The 23,057-nt window shown below is 41.5% G+C and overlaps 1 protein-coding gene across 1 annotated transcript in view; it reads left to right on the top strand.

The window, feature by feature from the left end:
- Positions 1–19,644, top strand: part of LOC124523504 (GTPase IMAP family member 8-like) — a 39,152-nt gene extending 19,508 nt beyond the window's left edge. The window contains 5 exon segments of the mRNA XM_047095267.1: positions 2,070–2,145; positions 10,169–10,263; positions 12,419–12,490; positions 18,202–18,405; positions 18,408–19,644. Coding sequence (XP_046951223.1) covers positions 2,070–2,145; positions 10,169–10,263; positions 12,419–12,490; positions 18,202–18,405; positions 18,408–19,093 — 1,133 coding nt within the window. The 3' untranslated portion in view covers positions 19,094–19,644.
- The last annotated feature ends 3,413 nt before the right edge of the window (positions 19,645–23,057 follow it).

Below are 23,057 nucleotides of genomic sequence, written 5' to 3'. Positions count from 1 at the left end.
CTAAAGTGCTGCAATTTTTCAGCTTCATTGAATTTTAATTTACATAAAATAAGATTCATCTCCTTTCAGTAGATTTAATCATCAATTGAAAAATACATCCAGCAAGTCTTGCTATTTCCCACTAGCCTATATATGTGCATGTTGTCATAACATATATTCATTTTATTTTATCTTTTATCTTTTGATCCCTTCCCAGGTTTCACCAATCCCCTCAACCTGGGAACCATCAACCTGTTCTCTGTAACTGTGAGCTTGTCTTGTTTTTTTCTTTTTTACATTCCATATATAAGGGAGATCGTGGAGTACTTGTTTTTCTCTGTCTGACTTATTTCACTGAGCATAATTCCCTTGACATCCATCCATGCTGTTTCAAATGGCAAGGTTTGGGTTTTTTTTTTAATGGATGACTAATATCCAATTGTGTATATATGCCATGATTTCTCGGTCCATTTATCCATCAGTGGACATTTAGATTGTTTCCATATCCTGGCTATTGTAAATAATGCTGCAATAAACATGGGAATGCAGATAACTTTTCCAGTTAGTGTTTTTTCCTTGGGATAAATACCCAGAAGTGGCATTACTGAATCATATGATCGTTTTTTAAAAAAAGTTTTTAATAAAATTTTTAATACTTATTTACTTTTGAGTCAGAGAGAGACAGAGCTAGAGCAGGGATTTGGTAGAGAAAGAGAGAGACACAGAATCCCAAGCAGGCTCCAGGCTCTGAGATGTCAGCACAGAACCTGCTTTGGTGCTCGAACTCACGAATTGTGATATCACGACCTGAGGTGAAGTTGGATGCTCAACTGACTGAGCCACGCAGGAGCCCCTCATTTTTTTTAGAGAGAGATAGAAAGGGAGAGGGACAGAGGGAGAGAGATTAAGAGAGAGAAGGAGAGAGAGAGAATCTTAAGCAGACTCCATGCTCAGCGTGTAGCCTATGTGGGACTCAATCGCACGACTCTGGGATCATGACCAGAGCGAATATCAAGAGTCCAACACTCAATCAATTGAGCCACACAGTCATTATTTTTCTTTCATTTTTTTTTTTTTTTAGTATCAAGGGATTTTATAATAACTTTGGAGAAATGTCAGTAATTTATGACTATAATTCTGTAATGTCTTATTTTAGAATATAAAAAACTTCACTGGATTCTAAGCTAAGCTTTTAAACTTTAAAGTTAAATTATATTGTTCTCTCTCCTGTCACAACCTGACAGGATGGTTGCACACACGAAATAGAAAAAGACACTTGGTCTTTCCACACAGGCATCCCTTTTGTACCCTACAAGGATGAGTTGGCTTGTGTAACCTGCCTAGCTGGCTTCTTAATGGGAGAAGAAAAGTTCCATTCTGAATATAAATGGGGGAGGGGAGTCTCCTACTGAGATGCCCCAAAGTCAGATTTTGTGTTACTTGCTGCATTGCTCTTATGAGGAATAGCTACCAGCAGCAGCAGCTCAGAATTCTCTTTGTAAACTACAATATTTTGTTTACCCTTCTGTAGGCTGCTTAGCTACAAAAAGTAAGAGTAAGAAGCTCCAGGAAATCCTGGAAAGTACTTGGGCATTTCCCAAGTATTGCAAGAGAATTTCAGGGTTTCTATAGACTTTGAATAGGCTTCTCTAGAAGGGCCTTCTATAGAGTTCCTGGGAGTGCAGCAGTCACTTATGGGAGGGGACCCTGGGGCAACAGAGGAGGGGTGTGTGTGAGGAGAAATGGGGGGCTGTGTAGAGGAAGCAGCAGGATTACCTCCTAATGCTGTGGATTTTGTTTCCTGATATCCCAGGGCTTAGAAACCAAGATGGCAGAGATTCACAGTTGAGACTTCTCTTAGTGGGTAAGATCGGAGCAGGGAAAAGTGCATTGGGCAACAGCACCCTTGGAGAGAAAGTGTTTCCTTCTAGCATTGCCACAACATCTGCCACCAAGACCTGTAAGAAAGGGAGCAGCAGGTGGCAGGTAAAAGAAATTGTGTCGTGGATACACCAGGCATTTTTGACACCGAGGCACAGGATGCTGACACCTGCAAGAGTTTACTCGCTACATCTTCCTGACCTCCCCAGGACCTCACGCCCTGCCCCTGATGGGACAGCTGGTCCCGTACATGCAGGAAGAGCACAAGGCCATGGAAAAGATCCAGTAACTATTTGGACTCAGAGCTAGGAGATACATGATTCTGTTTTTCACCCAGAAAGATGACTTGGATGGCATCAATATCCATGATTACTTAGAGGAAGCACCCGACGGCATCCAAGGGCTCGAGGGCTAGTACCGTGATCGCTACTGCGTGTACAAGAATGGTGCGACAGGAGCTGAGCAGGAGGCCCAGAGAAGCCAAATGCTGGCCCTGGTCTAGCGCATTGTGGCCTAGAATGAAGGACGATGCTACACTAAGAAGATGTACCAAAAGGCCAAAGAGGAGATTCCGAAACAAATCCAAGAGATGCGAGAACTTTATGGAGCACAGCTAGAGAGACAGTGAGTGCAGGGAAGAGAGGAGTTTGAAGAAAAAATCAGGAAGCTGGAGGATAAACTGGAGCGGCAGAAATGAAAGGAACAAATGGAGAGAGAATTGGCAGGGAAAGAGGCTTTCTATGCCCTAAAGCACCAGAACGCCAGATATGAAGGTGAGACTCATTGCAGGAACCTTGAATTGATCATGGAAGCACTGCAGATAGTTTTTCCTGTTTTCTCTCACCTGTTTATGTAAGATTTACCTGAATGGAAAGATCTCCCTATTTCCTGCATATTTCCCGCTGGCCCTGCCCACTGTCTGCCACCCCCCCACCCAGCCCCCGCACCCCTGAACTCATTCACCAACCTTGGAGCACTCTCGCTTCTGTCTCTCAGACTCTCAGGACTAAGGGGTATAATCAGATTCACTGTTGGAGATTGGTAGATGCTTGATTGACTTAACAGGGGAGGGAAGAATTCTCAATTTGTGGAACTCCAGAGTAGAAGGTATAAAGGTGACCCCAAACTTTGTCTATTTATCCCGAGAAAAATCTAGTTTCTTTCTCGATTGGTGGATCTTCTCCCTCTGTTGCTTCTACTCACTTATTTTTCCTTTAGGACACAGTGATCACCTTCCCCCTATGATTTGTTAGAAAGATTTGTTCTTCGTGTTGGGTAATCTATCGGTGGAGATGTTTATAGAATTCTTTCCAGATGAATGGAAATTTATGTAGTAACAGTTTTACAGAAGGATTCAAATTGTTCCTTATCAGCTGCCTACTGAAGGACAAAGGGTTGTTTGGAAAATAGACCTCTCAGAACTCAACTAAGTGAAATGCCAGAAAGAGCAGTTGAAAGACGGAGATTCAACACAGAAGAGAACAACTGTTTGCTGTATGCAGATGTATGTATAGCAACTCTTTGACTGACCTCAATGCAATATATTTGCTGTATAACCAGTTCTCTTCTTTTCATGTGAAACTAACTGTTGCCACTTCACCTCCGTCACCTCAGACCTTCATTACTTACACCCCCTCCCAGTTGAATTGTTTGCTTGTTATTAAAATAAAAATTTTCTCTTCTCTCATATTTCTATAAAATTGGAGTCCACTCTTTCTTGGAAAATACCTTTGCTATTTTTTATTACTTAATTTAAAATTAGTTAATTATTTATTTTGAGAGAAAGAGAGAGAGAGCATGAACAGGGGAGAGGCAGAGAGAGAAAGAATCCCAAGCAGACTCCACATATCAGAGCAGAACCTGATGCAGGGCTCAAACCTATGAACTGTGAGATCATGACCTGAGCCGAAACCAAGAGTCAGATGCTCAATGGACTGAGCCACTCAGGTGAACCCCTTTGTTATTTCTTCTAAGAACACTGAATTTTACTTTTTGGTAAAAGTTCAAGATGATTTTGGAGCTAGTTTTGGTTTACTCTCAGCACATCTCTCCTCCTTTTCCTTGGAAATTCCCAGCCACATACTCAACCCCGCTGCCAGTTAAACACTACCTTTTCCTTGGATTCATTAATTATTCACTGATAGATATTATGTGTAACCAAGGCTTCAGAGGCCTTTCTGGTTTTCCTGGAGCAAAAATTGTCTTTAATATATGTATAACAATAAGAGGTGTCTCACCCCTTTTCTACTTTTCTCCTGGGTACTTCTCACATTATCCATTCTAAGGTTTCCCAAAGTACATTTCCATGTTCTACCAATAAATCCCGGTGTAGACTGAACTTTTAATTAATCTCAAGCATTAGAGAAGCACAACACAAAGAAGCTCACAATCCTTTTAGAAATAGTCACTTAAGAGAAGGGGCCAAGATGGCAGAGTTTTGGAAGTTTTCTGCTTCTCCCATCCCTGAATTTCAGCTAGATCAGCACCAAAGCATTTTTAACACCTAGAAAATGTATCTGAGGATTAACATAACAATCTTCATAACTTGAGCCACAGAACTTCACAGGTATGCAGCATGGAGAGGTGAACTGGTGGAGAGAGAAGGCTCAGTTGTTAGGGAACTATTTTTGCTTGTGGAAAGAGGATTGAGACAGCGGGGAGAGTACATGAAAAAATTCTCCCTGAAAGCAGCTGGAGAGAAAGAGAAAGAGTGGAAATTCACATAAGGGACTGAACAAGAAAGAGAGAAAGGATAAAGAAGAAAGTTCAATGCCACTCTATAACCAGGGGAGCACAGAGTTCGAAATTATACAGCTCAATGCTTGGTGGTGTTCTGGTGGGAAAGGCAAATCCCCAGGAATAGACAGCAAGGTCCAAGGGTGAGGGGTCTCTGGCCACATGGGGAGAGGTGGTTCCCCAGTTAAGAGGACATTTGGTAGAGGCTATGCAGCTTCCCCACAGGCAAAGGTCCCAGCAGACCCTAGAGAACAGCCATTTGATGGTGTTGAGCAAGGGTGTTAGGAAGCAGTGAAACCTGATGCCAGATGGGTGGTGTGATTTACCATAATCTCTTAGATGCTGCTGCTACAAGATTGCGTGAATTTTTTCTGGGAATGTTGGCACCTGGCCATAGTCTCTGGGCTTCAGCAGCAACATGGTCATGTGAATTTTCCTGGGGGCAAGGGCGGCCAGCACCCAAGCAAGTCTTGGCAAGACACTCCCTGAGGGGGTCAGAGTGGGTCCAAGCCACAGGGCGCTCAGAAATGAGGGGTTTGGAATCACAGCCTCATCTGAGATAAAATTCAGAAGGGAGGTACCACCTGGCAGGCTGATGACTTGGTTCTGGAGATTGTAGAGGCAGGGAGTGGACAGAAGCCAGGGACAAAGGAGGGGTGCATGATTGCCAGTCAGTGAGAGCACAGAGTTCTGATGCTAGAGACTGGGTAGGTAGGTGATACCATTTACACCTCTCCCACCCATGTGCATTCATTGATACAGGCGCCACAGTGATCTACCCCAGTAATCTAAGCAGTGCCATCTAGTGTAAACGGAGCCATCACACCAAGCCCTATCCAACTGTGCCAACCAAGCTCTAGAGGAACCAGTCTCTCCACCACCTTAGTTTACAGACTATAGGTTTCTCCATAGTTTGACTTGTAGTGGAAACTGGATATAATTTCGTTCATATTTCATTCTGTTCGCTAGTCCATCCATCCATTCTTTTTTCTTTTTCTTTTCCTATACTTGAATATAGAAAGAGAAAAAATTCATTTTTATTTTCTGATTTTATAAAAAATATTTTTCTTTAAATTATATCGACTGTATTTTTTTACTTTCTTGTAAAATTTTTTATTCCATTTTACTTACAGTATTTCACTCTATTCTATTTTATTGTATTCGTTTTTTTAATTATCAAACATTTTCTTTTTATTCCCTTTCGCCCCCTTTCTTTCCCTTTTTTCTCTATTCTATCGAGTTTCTTTCAACATCCAGACCAGTACACACCTAGGAACTAGCATCCTTTATTTGATTTTTGTTGTGTTGTTTTAAATTTTTAAATTTTAATCTTTACTTTTTTTATTATTTCTTTTTCATCCAAAATGAAGAAATGAAGGAATTCACTCCAAAAGAAAGAACAGGAGGAAATGCTTCAGACAAATATGCAAAATGTTTCAACCAGAATTTAGAGTCTGGATAATATAAATATTATCTGGGATTGAAAAAGCATACAATCCCTTTCCGTGCCTCCCTGCCCCCTGCCCCCTGCCCCCTGCCATTTTATAGCAAGTGCCATCGTCCCTCCAATGTCCAGCAGCGTGGTCCCCACCTCTCTCTGGGACCTCACCAGAAAGTGACCTGGATATTCGTCCTACCACCGACATCCTCTTAGGCCTTTCTTTTTATCACATACCTCAGAATTCTTCCAGCCTCCATGCATTACTCAATTTCAAAACGACTCCTACATTTTAAGTAATTACCAGAGGAGGACTCTACTTCTTGGCCTTAAAATCTATATTAGTTCCCCCAGGGGCTGCTCTAACAAATGACCACAAACTATTGCTTAAAGAGCAGAAACTTACTGTCTCATTGTTATGGCTACTGTCTCTCTGGCACAGGCTACAAGTGCCAAACCGAGATGTTCCCAGGGCCATACTCTCCATGAAGTCTCTGGGAAAGTATCCTTCTTTGCTGCTTCTTAGCTTCTGGTGCTGGCTGGCCTGCTTTGTTCTTTGCCTTCCAGGTACTTCGCTCCAATCTCTGCCTCTTTTGTCACATGGTGCTCTCTGTGTGTATCTGTGTGTAAACTTCTCTCACTGTGAATGAAACGATTCCAGGCATTGGAGTAGGGCTCAACCTTAACTTCATGACATGACATCACAGAGACCGTGCTCCAAAGTAGGTCACATTCTCAGGTACCAGGATTAGGACTTCTTTAGGAGGACACAATTCAACCTAGGATGGATGGTAAGAGAGGGACAGTGTGTGCAGTGTGAGGGTACAGTACCCCTGATCTCTTCCTCTCAAGTCCTCGTTGCAGTTACCAGGTTAAGCCCATTGGGATAGTTTTCTTAGGTCTCTACTTCTTGGAAATCTTCTACTGCCTAGGGCTTAGAATCCACATTCCTTGGCCTGGTATGCAACAGTCATTATAATCAGTCTCAACTTCTTTCCCAAGAATGAGATTCTTCTAGATATCATTGTTCCCGTTAATATCTGTTTACACTTTTGTAAGGAACGAAGGTGATAATGATGGAGAGGCCAGTGCCTGGGACACAGTGGGCCCTCAGTAAAGGCTGGTAATGATGCCTGCACTCCAAATTGTTAGCTGTTCTCTGCCTGGGTCCAGTATATTTCCACCTCCAAGGCTTGAATCATACTATTTCTCCCTCTCTTACTTGTCTGAGTGCAGTTTTGACAAAAAGCAAAATCATGCCTTTGGGCAAGTATAAACACATCAAAGATTTTGCTCAACTCATGGCATGACTAGAGAACCAGTATGATAGTATAATTGGATCAAAGTTCCTTTGAGTGGCTCAATCAGTTAAGCGTCTGACTCTTGATCTCAGCTCAGGTCTTGACCTTAGGGTCTTGAGTTTGGGCTCCATGCTGGGTGTGAAACCTAGTTAAAAACAAACAAATAAGCAAAGAATGACACAAAAAACACAAACAAACAGAAACACAAACTTCATCTGAAATCAAGGGTTGATGTGTTCAAGAGAGTAGTAAAATGGAATTTTTGAGTTCTATATTCCACCAGACAGAAAATTCGCTGAGTATCTATAAGGCAGAGATTTGCAAAAAACCTCTCTGTCCTTAAAGTGTTGTAAAATATCACAGCTGATCATCAAGCACAGCACCACACAGAACAATAGAACACTCCAGTAATCTCTCTTGCCTATTTCTAAATTTTGGATCATTTTCATAGCGTTCTCTACTTTGTGATCATAAGCAGTTTCCAACAAGTATTGTTGATCCTAGAAGATTGTTTTTACTATGCATGGCCTGATTATTTATACAGATGCAGCAAGAATCTTAATTAACCAGAAAAGCCTCCTTGAGTTTGCTCCGGAAATCTAGAGCCTAATCATATTAAGCAAGTATCAATTCCAAAGGATAAGCTTCCTTTGGAAATTTTCAAAATGAATTTTGAATCAGACTTTTCAAAGCCCCTGCCATTCTTCTATCCTAGGAGTAGGAAACCAAGGCCCAAACACTTTCTCCAGTAAACTTTGCATGCTGTATCCATAAATCTCAGTGAATTTCTCTCTTCCCGAGGTCTCCAAAATTTGCCTAGGTTTCTGGACTACGAGGGAGTGGACTTCCTTAATACCTGAGAGACTGGGATCCTGGAAGCCAGACATCATATTAGTTTTCTTATGAAGGTTTTGGAGACATTAGACCCACATATAACACCAACAATTGCTCCTTAGCAGTGGTCTGATGGTCTTTGATTAAATAACAAACACTCTCAAATATCACACTGTACATAAGGCCTTGCTGCAGAATCGATTTTTCCAATGGTATCTTTGTAAACAAGATGACAGATTTTTATTAAACGTATGCAAATGGTTCTATCATCATGAAAGTGAATGAAACTCAGTAGAAGAGTTTGTTTCTGAATTCTGAGGTTAAGTGAAAATCAGATGACAGTTAAAAATGGTTGCTATGGGTTTACAAATAAACAGTCTACTAAATCATGCATTAGAGATAGTTTAAGGAGAAAGAAAAAGGTTTCCACAAATAGCCATACAAGTAGAACATCAAACAGAATGCCATAAATATTCCAAACAAATAACCACAATGGCACATCTTGAATCTGTTCACTCAGTCCTATGTCATTATTTCTCACTCTGCTGGATCTTGAGTCAGTCGTCTGATTTCATGAGGTACATATGCTTCCAGACTGAGAGTCCCAATAGTCATGGCTTCTCTCACTGGCACAGTCTGAGCATTGAGTCAGTGCTGCCATCTTGGAAACCTGCTCTGAAGAGTCTCTTTGAGGCAACAGTATTTCAGAGCACGTCCTACAGTTTTTCTCCTGAAGCTCCAAGACTGTGACCCTCTGGTGAAAACACAAATTCTGAGTGGTCACTTTTGGCAGATCTTCGGAGAAGCCTTAGGAGGAAGCAGAGACCTATTTGAGAACAGGACTTAATGGTTTTGGTTCATAACCGAATATAATATCGTGGAAGACAGTAAGAGGCTCTTTGGGGGGCATGGTCTTTATTTCATGAGGATTTGGTCAATGTTTCCTTTGAGGGATTCAGCCCCAAGTGCACTGTCACACTTAACACCTATATCTCTTTTGTGACAAGGCTGCCATTATCCTGCAAGAGGCAGCTCTTCTTGCACATCCGTGAAGCCAGAAGACAATTTCATTAAAGACATGTGAGTGCAGCGGTATAGATAATCTAGATCCCTTATCCTGGTAGACAGGCTGTGGAGGTGCTGAGTCTTCCTTTTCATGCAGTGCCCTTTGGGGGTTGAGTGAGTGGGGAGAAACCAGGAAACCTTGAGTGATATCCAACAATTCACGTAAAGGATATTGTTACAAAGTAGAAGTGACTAGTTTTTTTTTTGGCACCAAGAGAGAAGGCTCCAGAATCCCTAACCGGCAACATGATGGTATTTGGGGATAAGGTAAGTGGGTTTCCATGAGTTCATGAATCTGGGGTCGTCTTGATGGGATTAGTGCCCTTGTAAGAAGAGATAGCAGAGAGTTGCTTCCTCCCTCCATCATGTATGGACACAGTGAGACTGTGTCATCCGCAAATCAGGAAGTGAGCCTTCCCCAGGGAAACAAGTTGGCTGGCACATTGGGCTTGGGCTGCCCAGTCTCCAGAACTGTGAGAGATTAATTCCTGTTGTTCCTGCTCCCAGGCTGTGGTATTATGGCGGTCCACGCTGACTAAGACAGGATCTATGATGTGTAGATGAGCCTCAGAATGGTAATCTATGAGACTAGCATTGAGGGTTGTATTATTACTACTAACTACTACCTGTTGATCACTATGGTCTGAGAACCACTTCATGCGTACGACTTTGTCTGGTTTCACAATGACCTTCTGAAGTAAGTACTCCATTTTAATGATTAGGAAAGTGAGTTGCAGATAGTTTAACTTACCCAAATGTGGCAGGTTGAAAGGTGGCCCCAGAAATATGTCCACACCCTAATCCCCAGAGCCTGTGAATATTACCTTATTCCATAAGGATTTTTTGCAGATGTTATTAAGTTAATGATTTTGAGATAAGATAATTCTGAATTATCTGAGTGGACCCACGATGTAATCAGAAATGTCCTTCTAAGGAAGAGGTACGAAGGCATTGTGATGAAGGCAGCAGAGATTGGTGTGATGTGGCCACAAGCCCAAGACAGCAGGCAGCTTCTGGAAGATGAAAGAGGCAAGGAATGGATTGTCTCCTAGAGCCTCCAGAAAGAACCAGCTCTGCAGGACCTTGATTTTATCTCCATAAGACTAATTTCATATTCTTGTCTTCCAGTATTGTTGGAGATTAATTTTATATTGTTTTAGGCTACTAAAGTTTTGATAGCTTGTTATGGCAACAATGGAAAACTGACTCACCAGGTTATAGAGATGATATGTAGAAGAACCAGGACAATGTAGGGAACCATTCTTTTTCATCTCCTGGTATTATCTCTGCAATGTTTTAATAAGTTGAGCTTTGAGGCCATCTAGATCTAAGAGGCAGAAAACTCCCTGATTCCCACAAGAAGACTCCTGTAGAATTTAAAGAATGTCTTTTAATGACCACACAACTTTTTGAAAATTCATTATATCCACATTGCTTTGTGTGTGTGAGATTGAAATAATAAAAGGAAAACATAAAAAAAGGAAGTGGAAGGAAGCCCTCAATGATGAGGAGCGTGGCTAAGTGAGCAATACAGATATGGGGCAAGACTGGCTCTATCAAATATCTTCTAGAAGGAGATCACTCGTAACTTAGGGCTCAGCATGGGACTGATAAGAGCCACATGCTCCTCTTTAACCAATGATCGCAAGACTGTTACCATTTGAGACCCACATCTGATTTCCTGTGGCATCCATGGATTCTGTGTCAACTACTCTCCCGTTCCCACTAGGGAACTTACCAGCATACCTGAGGATAATACCTGGAGAAGCAATTAGCTGACCAGGAAAACATCCAAGGTGGCTCTGGCTGGACAGGTTTCACTCAAGGAATATATAGATTGAAATGAAACTAGGCAATGGTAGAGATATTTTGAGTAGGACATATGGTTCTGGCTCTCCTCTAGACTTCTATGTATGGAGCCTCATCAAGAGCAACTTTATGGGTATGTAAAGGACCCTGTGATGTTACCTTGAAATTCTTAAGTTTTGTGTGTGTGTGTGTGTGTGTGTGTGTTTATGTGTGTTTGTTTGTTTGATTCTCTTTGACAAAGGGCCTGGCATTTTTATTTTGTGCCAGACCCTGCAAATTACATAGCTGGTCCTGGTCTGTGTCTTTATTGCAAGTTGGAAAACAGTTACTTGGGGCCCTCCAAGTCATTAACACCAATAAGTAGTCCAATGATATTGACCAATAATATACTAATTAACACGGTAATTTCAAAATGTAGCTACTTCCTTCCATTGGTTGTCACCCCATTATACATTACTTCCTGCCACATTTAGTCTTCTTAGTACCCACTTTTAAGCTTCAGCATCGGCTAATCCCATGTCTGAAAGTAATGAACAAAAATATATAATCAAAACCATAATAATTTTATGGTGATGCAACAAATAATTGGAACAGCTGGTCAACCATGAGAGCTTTGACCATCTGCCTCTCATCTCATAGTTTCCAGAGCAGGTTGGAATGGGTGTACTGGCTAAATCTGAAAAAGTCTATCTCTGCCTGGGTCTGGGGTAGGGGAAGGTAGGAAGGTTTAGGGGAAAGATGATTCTCCTCCCTGGGTCCATCTTTTCTTGTCAGGTCATGCATATTTTTGGGCTTGAGAGAACCATATGAAGAAAACTAGAGAAGGTGTGTGTTCATTGGATGACTTTTTCCAGGCTACATCTTCCTCTTTTACTCTTGGTTCTCAATGGTTTAGACTCTTTTGGCTTTGTACCTGAGCGCTGTTAAATTTTTAATGAGTAACTTGAGAGCTTCATGAAAGACCATCATGAAAGCCCATATGATGCAATCACTGGGAAGTATCCCAGGCTCTAAATTTGGACACATCTAGCCACATATCTGAGTTCCTTTCTCCCAGAATCAACCCAGCATCTCCCACTCCATCAGAGAAGATGATCAGAGAGCACGCCTGGCTCTGTGTGCATGATTTGGGTCACTTAATAAGGGCCTTTGGGATCCACCACTATAACCCCAAACAACAAATATAGCTTTGGGAATTTTGTGTGATAGCAGGCACATGGAGAAAAAGCTTACACCTTGGTAAAACTAAAGCATTCCCCAAATTATAGGGTAATATTTCTGTCTCTTTAAATACGAATAGTTCCTTCACTAGGTCCACCCAATCTGAGCTTCCTGCCTCAGAGGTTTAAAAGGTGCAAACACTTTTTTTTCTAAGTTAAACAAAAGCACCAGCTCAAACAGCTTCTTTGGAGAACACTGGGTAACTCATCAGCTCATTGTAAAGAAGGTGAGCCTGTCCTAGGGCAATAGAGCGGGGAGGGGCAGCAGGACACAGGGCTGTTCATGGGTGTGGGTCCTGGTCTGAGAGGGACCAAATACCGTGCCAGCAGCCCAGCAAACAGGATGCTGCCAAGGGGTCCCGGGGGAGGAAGAGTGGGAGTAAGCAGATTGAGTGGCCCATGTCCACATGTCTCCTATTTAGCAGGACAAACTGCTGAACAGCATATCTTCCATCAGTTGCTGTCATGACAGAGTAAGTGCTGCCTGACACCCCATCCATTTCCCTTGGTGGGAAACTAGTGTCCTCAAGGCAGGTCTTTAGAGCTGGAAGGCAATTTGGAGACCAGTCTGTCCCAATCCCTCTTTTTTCCTGAAAAAAAAAAAATCTGAATCCTAGACAGTGTGCATGTGGTTTTATGAAATTCCCCGGGATACCTAGGTCACAAATGGCACAGGAAGTCTAGAATTCAGCTGGCTGTGTCCTTTCCAACATGTAAGAGAGAAATGGTGTGATCGACAGTGTAACAGAGGAGGTAAGGAAGGGATGCCATGGGGAGAGAATGAGCTATTCTATAGAAAACAAATGTGCGTGAAGCCCTTTGGTTGCCTTTCCTAATTCCAGGGTTGCTACCAGTTCATGTTTCTGGACAGAGAGTGAACTACCTCCCCTGGCCTCCCATGATCTATTTATGATCCAATGTAAACAGAAATGTAGAATCAAGGACCTGAGAAGGAACCAGGAAGAGACCAGAGCGTGCAAGGGTTATGCATGAGTGTAGAGGTCAGACATACTTTGCATTGGATCCCTTCTCTGCCCAAAGCCCATTAGCGCAGTGACCTTGGGCAACTTTCCCAGCATTTCTGAGCCACATCAATCTCCTCATTTGAAAAATTAGAGTGGGGGCGCCTATCTGGCTCAGTGGGAAGAGCATGGGACTCTTGATCTCAGGGTTGTGAGTTCAAGCCCCATGCTGGGTGTAGAGATTAAATACATACATACATACATACATACTTTAAACATTAGAATACTAAAAAGTATTAAATTACCAGAATACTAAAAATTTTATCACTTTATCAGTAAATACTTCCATATCTATGTCTGGAAGATAAAGGTCATCAAAATATACCATAATCAGATTTCAAAAAGCAATTAGAATTTTTAAAAATTACCAGGTGTATTCCAATTCCCAGATTGTCTCATAGATTTTAAAATTGAAATCAGCTCCAATGCGGTTCATAAATTGCGATTCTTTCATATCTCTTAAGGTTAATTTGATAAATAAGTTTTCACCTTCCTGTTTCTTTTTGTAAAATGTTTCTGTTTAAGAAACGGTTGGTCCTTTGTCCAAGAGAATTGGACAGTGTACATTTTGCTCTTTAAATCCTCAAGATGTCATATGACATGTTCTTCTAGTTTCCATGTTTTGTATAAATTTAAATTTAAGGAGAGGCTTGATCAGATTAAGGCTTGCCTGGTTAGTTGGGTGGCAATATTTCATAAGTGCAGTTGTAAACTTCCATCAGAAGACACCTTATATATTCTTCTGTCTCTTTCTGTAATGTAGCAGACAGTAATGATGGCCTAGAGTAACTTTGTTTCATTAACGGTCGCAAATTATAGTATTATAATTCTATCAATCTTTCTTCATTGATTGGATGGCATAATCCTATAAAAAGAAACTTCCCCTGAATCATACTTTCATTTCATAAGGTGTAGTTAATAAGCCAAAAGGAATGCTTGATTCTTTTTTGTCCATGTTCAGACTGATGACATCATTTCCTAGCATACCCCAAAGAGAACACTTCACTTCTTTTGCGATGATGGTATTGATATGAATTCATGAACTTCAACATATTTGATGAATTTTAATCCATTGAAATTATTATTCTCATTGGTACTCAAATTACCCCATATCTGTCCAGTCAGCCTCTTCAAGTTGGCCCTGTAGTCCTTTCGGTAAGATCCAAACATTTTTTTTTTTAAAGTGATCTCTGCACCCAATGTGGGCTAGACCTCATGAATGTGGGATCAAGAGATGCATGCTGTATTGACAGAGCTAGCCAGGCATCCCACAGTCTGAGTAGTTTTTGATAGCATCCTCACTTTCTAGTATGACCAGATAGTCTAAGATCCACTTGCACATTTCTTGGCCCAGATCTGGAATCGGTACGTTCTCCTAAGATTCTTAATGTTTTTGGTGGGAAATGGCATTTGAAGGGCACAGTATGGGTGCTAAGGGTGTTCATTGTCACTGGGCTTGTCCTTGGGCTTCAAAACTACACATGTGCACAAAATCTAAGAATAGGACAGGACTCCTGAAAACAATTTAAGATTTTCTTGACGTTTTCCCCCCCTATTTGGCCCTACACTATATCCCATTGGGACAATAGCCAATGAAGCAACTGCATTTTCAAGTTTCTTGGACCAATTCTTTGTGTGGTTTGTCTATTACACCAAATACTATGTATTGCATTTGCTTTTGATTTTTACCAGTTATCTTAAAATATAGTTTTTGTTTATAATTATGTAAGCTATTTCCAGATGTTCCTCACTATCTGCAAGCAGAACGTTCCTATGAAATCTTTTATGAAACAAAATGACATAAAGCAGAGCAGCAATTACCATGAATGTACATGGAAAAAGGGTGCGCATTCCCAGATCTCCCCCAAATAACCTCCCTTATGTGTTTCTGATACTTTTAGACACAATTTGTTAACAGATGCACAAATTCAATTGAGAGAAAGCCCACGTGCTCATCTGGCTCACAGCTCTGGTGGCTGGATGGTGAACCCCTGTGTGAGGTTCCCGGGGAAGGTGATTGGCAGCTGGTGTGGACAATGGCCCACTCGGCCTCTCTATTAGCTCAACTGGCTGTTAAACAAATGCGGAACGCTGTATTCGTGTTCAGCTTTTTTTTGTACAAATGAAAAATCCTCTTTGAATTTATGTAGACCTACACATGTAGGTCTTTCATAAAGGAAAAGAGCTGTAATTCGAACTTTCAAAAAGAAGGAAGTACATGCTTTCAAGACAAATCTATGAAATCGAAGTATACTCAAAGTAGTTTCCAGCTTCTACCCTGCCCCCGCCTTATTCCTCCCATCCCTCTGTCAGTAACTTCTTTGGTGACGGTTCAGATGATCTGCCATTGCTTTTTCATGTGCATGAAACATATGTTGTATTTTGTACCTACAGTTCATGTTCCTCCCCACTAGAGAAATGACAGTAAACTAAATATTATTTTCTTCACTTTGCCTTTTTTTTGCTTAATGAAATATCCTGGAGATCTCTCCATCCCGGCATAGAGAGGTATTTCTTATTCCTTTCTACAGTTGGATAGTACATCACTGTGTGTATGTACCTTGGTTTATTCAATCAGACCCCTACTAGTGGGCATTTGGTAGATTTTTGGTCTTTAAGTACTACAAATGGTGATGTGGAGAATAAACGTATGCCTAATCTTTTCCTATGTTTTTGTCAGTGTAGCTGTGGGATATAAGAAAGGGAAACCTCTTCCTCTACCCTTCAAGGTCTTCCAGCTGCCCTAAGAATTACATTCACTTGAGGCAGATTAACAAGAGAAAAAAAAGCAGTGTGCACAGATGCTCAGTGATGAAACTAAAACCAAGAGAAATGACCAAGGCAGGCAGGTTTTATAGTTTTTAGGCAAAAAGATGATGGATCTTGAGGGATTGACAAAACAAGGAAAACTTAACTTTCGAAGCATCTGTTAGGCAGGAATTCTAAAGAGACTTTGGGCTGGGGTAGTAAATTAGAAAGTAGTGGGCTGTTTATACAGTCTTCTTGGCTCTAAATCTCCCATCCCTGATCATAAGGGTGTCTCTTTACCTCCTGGGACAGGAGGGACACATTTTACATGGGAGATTTGTTTCCTGCTTGCACGGGGACAGAAGAGGGTCTTACTAATCTTGCCACACAGGCTGTATCTTAAGTTACTTTTGTATGAAATAGTCAGTATGCCAAAGTTGCACGTTTAGGGGTGACCTGCCCTTGTCCACTACAGCCATAAATCCTAAAATTGGTACTCACAATCCAAGAATAAATATATATGTAATTTGTATGATATTGCTAATTTCTCTTTTGTAGGTTTTAGACTGTTTTTCTATTCTCATTAGCCATGGAGGAGAAAACCTGTTTCCTCTAAACCTTTACCGACTGATTATAGCAGCAAATCTTTGGACTTTTGCCAAATCTGTAAGTGGAGAAATAGTATCTTAGTGTAATTTTAATTTGTTATAGTTTTTTCTTTTCCTATGTTGGATTTATTTTTCTCTACTTTAAATGAGTGTTCATATATTTTTACATAGTTGAGGAGCATTGACATTTCTTTTTTTCTTTGAACTGTTTATTCCTATGTCTTGCTCCACTTTCTATTGAGTTATTGGACATTTGTCTCTCTACTTTTAGGTATTCTTTGTATAAGTGGAGAATTAACCCTCTTTGATATAGTCTGACATTCATATTTTAATTGTCTGTGGTGTTTATTGTCTCCCACTGTCTTTTAGATTTTTATGTAGTCAGATGTATGAATCCTTTTCCTTACAATCTTTCAAATCTTAGAAAGAGTTTCCCCGCCCCTAGGTTACAAAGGCTATGTCTGAGTTTCTTCTAGTATTTATGTGGATTGCTTTTTAGTGTTTATATTTCTAATGTATTTAGTATGTGAATGGCATGAAGACATGGGTGCAGTTTTGTCTTTTTCTGTGTGGTTTTGTAGTTATCCCAATGCTGGTTATTAGTCCATCTTTCTCCCCATTGCTGTGAGATGCTCACGGATGCCTCACGGAAGATAAATGTAACATAATACAATTGAACTGGATACTCATGAATATAGTCGACCAATTTGGTCTATTTCTGAATTGTCTGTTTTTGTTTTCCGTTCTGTCTCTGTTCACACACACGTCCTACTGCCTTAATTATAGGGGCTAAAATATTTTACTATATGGTAGAACTAATCTTCCCTCATCGTTCTTCTGTTTTTTGACTCCACCGGCTAATTTTCTTTCTTCATTCATCCAAATGAACATAATAGTCAACTATTTTATCTGCAGGGAAAAAAGTGGTGACAAAAATTTTTAACTTATATTTATATAAAATCACGTTAAAGAAGTATCTATTAAATCAGTGTTGAATGTGGGGAATTGTCTCTTCTGCATCGAGGTATTTTTCTTCTTAGTGTACTACTAGAGATGTGTTGTAACAATCCATTTTCTCATATTGAATCACCCTAGTATTTCTAAAATAAATCACATGTAATTGTGGGGTATTACTTTTTAGTGTCTGACAATTTATTTGGGATTTTTGCATTAGTATTCGCAAATGAGACATGTCTGTAGCTTTATTTATTGGTGAAATCTTTGTTAACCTTTGGGATCAATATCATACTTGTGTCATAGAAGGAATTGGAAAGGTTTCCTTCTGTTTTAAGTCATCAGGAATAGTTTAAGAAAGGTTTAAATGAGATCCCCATGAAACCATCTGGGCCTGGTACTCTTTTGTAGGGGAACTCTTTAACTACTTTGTTGTTTCTCCCATGGTGAGTGAATTGTTTCATCTTTCTGTATTTATGGGACCAACACGGATAGTAGACTACTGCAGGATTTCAGGGAGGAACACAAAAGTCATAAGAGTGAGGTGATGGTTTCCACTTACCTCTATTGACTCTTTTTCTTCTCCTTCCCTTTTTTATGCCCCAGAGGCTTCTGGTAGTGACATGGCGTACCCTCAGGACAACACTCTGAGGATTGTACTAGTGGGGAAAACTGGAAGTGGGAAGAGCGCAACGGCCAACACCATCCTGGGGAGTAGAGTCTTTGAGTCTAGAGTTGCTCCCCATGCTGTCGCCTCCAGCTGTCAAAGAGCATCCCAGGAATGGAAGGGGAGGAAACTTGTTGTTGTTGACACCCAGGGCTCTTTCACACCAAGGACACCCTGGATACTACATGCAGGGAAATCAGCCAGTGTGTCCTCTACTCCTGCCCTGGGCCTCATGCCATCGTGTTGGTCCTCCAGCTGGGCCGCTACACGGATGAAGAGCAGAAGACCGTGGCATTGATCAAGGCTCTCTTTGGGAAGCCAGCCTTGAAGCACATGATCATATTGTTCACTCGCAAAGATAACTTGGAGGAGCAGAGCCTGAGTGACTTCTTAGCAGATGCAGATGTGAAACTAAGAAACATCATCAGCGAGTGTGGGAACCGCTACTGTGCCTTCAACAACAGAGCCTCAGAGGCCGAGAAGGAAGCTCAAGTGCAGGAGCTGGTGGAGCTGATAGAGGAGATGGTGCAGAGCAACGGAGGGGATTACTTTACTGATGCCATTTACGAGGACACAGAGAAGAGGCTGAAGCAACAGGCAAAAGTCCTGAGGAAGATCTACACTGATCAATTAAATAATGAAATTAAACTAGTAGAAAAGGAATATGCTCATAAATCACAGGAAGAACGGGAGGAAAAAATAAAATCTCTAAAGAGGAAGTATGCTGAACAAACAAAAAATATCAGAGAAGAAGCTGAGAAGGGCATATTTGAACATGTTTTAAATGTGATTATGTGGGTGCTTCCAAAAATATGGTATATGTTTTGGTAGTAAAGACCATTTCATTTTTTCTTCTGAATTTATGATGATTTGCGATAGTGGTAGATTGTAGTTTCCATAGACAACTGTGACAATAGCTTCTACTTATTCTTCCTATAACCTGACCCTGTTACTCCTGCCACTGACTTGCGGGGCCTGTGTCCTCTACCTTGGAACTGGGCAGATCTGGGACCGTTTCAATTAATAGCAGATGGTTGAAGCAACACCTTGTGACTCTAAGGTTACATATGGGCAATGCTTCCTTGCCCTGTTGGAGTTCGTGCCCTTGGAACTTGACTGCCATGTTGTGAGAAAGCCCAGGCTGCCTCTTGAGAGGCCCCCGTGCAGAGGGCCTGAAGTCACTGGCCCACTTCCCAGCTCACCTTTCATTTGTGACTCAGACCAACTTGCCCGCCATGGAAGTGAGGCAACACAGAAGCAGGCCTGCTGGCTGCCCCGCCATCTCAGGCGAAGTTGCAGAAAGCAAAGATGAGCCATTCCCCCTGCGTCCTGCCCATATTGCAGCTTTATGAGAACAAATAAATGATGGTTTTTGTTTTTAACCACTGAGCTTCCGAATGGTTTGTTATGCAGTGAGAACTAACCAGAATGAAGCCTCTTCCCAGCTCTCAGTCCCCACCGCCTCTCCTTCCCACCTGTGTCTCTTCACACAAAGTTGACATAATCAGGAAATGGCATATAGAGTTCAAAGACTCAGGAAAATTCAAATCAGAAATCCTGCACATGTTTAGTGTCTGAACCACTGGTCACATGTGTCATTGCACCGCATGGCCACAAGTCCTATGTTAGGGAGGTATTTGGTTTCTCTGGAAAGATTGTTCTGTGGTTCATGGAGATCTGAAAGTCACAGGTTTCTTTTACTGTGTTTCTCTCTTTTCTTTTTTTAGGGACCATCCTAACTTAAGATATCTCCAATTGTATCTGAAAAATCCCCATCTGGGCTACATATTTTTCATTTGCCTCTGTAGAATCACACTTCACCTTAGCTCTTTGCCCCATGAGGCTGATATATATGCACTGCATTGGTGGGATCTCTTGCTCTCTGACTTCTGCCTGGCTGGCCAATGGAAAGTCCAAGTCAGAGACCCTGTGGAAGTAGAAAAGCAAGGCTGGGGTATCCATTCTCCCACCTCTATCTCTGCAGGGCCATCTCTGACTAGCTGCAGTCCTATGCCAAAGGTCATAGCTCTTCCCTTGGTGGCCTTTGTACCCAACTCTCCTTCTGTGTTCCAGTCTTTGTTCACCCTCTCAGGTTTGGGTTGTAATTTTTCACCGATACTAGTAATGTCCCTTGTGATTTGCAAATTCCCTGTGTCTACAGCTTGTAAGATACTCTTTCTCTAAACTTTCTCCAAGTACCTAATGAGAGACCACCTTTTTCTTGCTAGAATCTGATTGATAAATCTTATGATGCCCACTTCTCTTTCATAACGTCTTTATTGTTGTTGATGGCTTAAAATTCCCTCTAGTGTTTGTTTTCTTCCACCAGAAATATCTCTCCTTACCCTTCCATGGTGTGACATTTGCAGTGAATAGATGAAAGGTTCTGTCTTGCTAAAATAACAGAGAAAATTCAGTTAGATGGGTGACTTTCTGTCACTCATGAGGATTGCAGACACTCCAAATCCAGATTATTAGAATTTTTACAGTCGTCCTTTTTTTTTTGTCTGTGAACATGACTGAGAATATTAACCAATGAGTGAATATTAGGGAGACAAATTAGAGATTGAGTCTGGAAAACATAAGATTCTAAATACCTGTTCTTTCTAAGATTCATCAGAAGTATTCAGAATGCAGTAAAAACAACACGGAAGAAAAATCCTCTTATGAGAAAACATGTGTCAAATGATACAGCAAGATTAAAGTACTCTCTGCCATCATGCAATTCTTATGTTCAAAAGTAAGTGACTCATCTGTGTGATAGTATCTCTAGGGAGCAAAGTATTCATGCCCTGTCTTGAGGTTTTTCATTTAAGAACCGTTTAAAGGATATTTTCCCTCAGAGATATGCAGAAGCATTCTTAATACAATTAACCTGTGTGAGGGCTGTTTGAATGTGCAGCTTACGTGAGCTAATTTCTTTTTTCCCAGCCTTAGGTTCTATTTTGGAAGGTAACACATACCCAGAGAAAAAACGAGTAAATCAAATAAATCATTATCTCTTCACTTGACAATTGAAATATTGCTCACTCACTTCTCTTAACATATTTTATGTCCCAATTTTCTCTGAAGATGGTTCTATTTCAGTGCTGAAGACTGTGGTATTTCCAGCATTTAATGTGTGCATGATCCCTGTTGTTGAAATATGTGATAGTCATGACTCATGATGGGGAATTTAAACAAAGATTCATAGAAGAAGACCTGAGGAAGGATTTAGGTGTGAAGTCTACTGTGAAGGATGTGTAGAATGTGTCCATGTGGGTGATGGGTAGGATGATCATGCTTCTGTTCAGAAACAGGAAAGTTCAGGGTGATAGGTAAGATTTTCAGGGGAAGGGTAGAGTCAGGAGCCACAGCGTTCAGTTAGGTTTGTGACAAGTTGAATATCAGATGTCAAAGATAGGGTCCAATATAAATGACCTGCATTAACTTGAAATCTGGGTCCAAAGGTTATGTGAAAGTTTTGGGGTAAATGTGGCAGGATGTTAACATAAATGTCTCCAATTTCAGCTGAATCTTTCTAATTGCCAATACCCCACAGTCAAAAGCTCTATGCCAGAAGATCCACATTGGAAGCGAGAACCAGTTTTGTGAGATTTATTCCTTCAACTAATTTGATAGATATTTGAAGGGGTCAAGAGGAAAGGACTTTTTTTTTTTTTAGGTTTTATTTAAGTAATCTCTACATCCAATGTGGGACTCCAACTCATGACCATGAGGTCAAGGGTTGCATGCTCTTCCAACTGAGCCAGCCATCTCCCCAGTGCAGAAGGTGACCCAGGTGAAACCGTGTGACTGTATAAGGGAAGCCCCACAGGGACTCCTCTCTGCGTGCCATGTCCAGTGAGATGGAGGTTCCCACTTCCCGAAAGCCAGTAAGGTGGCCTCAGGACTTTGATGCTGCCAGAGGGATGTGGGTGGTATATGTTAAGAGATTTGATGTGTGTCCTTTGGAGTTTGGCTTTGCTCCCTGCTGGTCCCATGGGATACATGAAGGCTATTGCTGTGTTCTGTGGAGGGACCAGGGTCCACACGGTGGTGGCTGTCTTGGAAGCAGTCAAAACTTTCACTAATGGGCGGGGGGTGGCAAGAGCTAGGTTCCTCATGCCAAATGTGGGCCACACAGTAGGGAGGCAGCCAAAGCCAGTTTGAAGGGGACTTGCCCAGGGGCCCAGCAGGGATCCCAGCAGCTTCTGTGTGGACCAGAGCTCTGGAAGTCCAGGCACCAGGAACAGACATTGAAGCAACCGGCCGGAGGGGAGAGAGTGGCTGTTTGTTGGACTTGTGATTGCAGATTCCCAGGGAAGACTCTCTAAAGACTCATTAAAGGTCTCCTGGGCAGGAAAAGAGCCACTAAGTATGCTGCCACCATCCCCCACCCCCACCAAGGCCAGACTACCCCTGACTGGTCTTCAGTGTTCCTGCCTCTTCTCCCCCAGCCCATGAGCAATCAGAGCCAAGGCAAGGACAGGAGGAGAAGGGCAGGATGGGGAGAGCTCTAAGGAGTCCTGTCTACAGTGCAGGTTCTTCTCAGGGAGCGGCATATGCCAGGGACAGTAGAAGATTTATACTTCAGTGAAATTAAATTTTTTTAAGTGCTTATTTATTTTTGAGAGAGAGAGAGAGGGAGAGACAGAGCATGAGCGGGGGAGCAGCAGAGAGAGAGGGAGACACAGAATCAGAAGCAGATATGTATTTTGCTAATTAATTTTCAATCTTTCTCTTTCCTAATAGGCACACTGAAAGCTAAATTTTAATTTTTCATAAGCTTTGAAATGCAGTTATTTAATTACAC

Source organism: Lynx rufus, unplaced genomic scaffold, assembly GCF_022079265.1.
Source record: "Lynx rufus isolate CCGP_SWC_20201006 ecotype Redwood Valley unplaced genomic scaffold, mLynRuf1.p SCAF_4, whole genome shotgun sequence".
NCBI lineage: Eukaryota > Metazoa > Chordata > Mammalia > Carnivora > Felidae > Lynx > Lynx rufus.
This window is presented reverse-complemented; position numbering and strand designations above follow the sequence as displayed.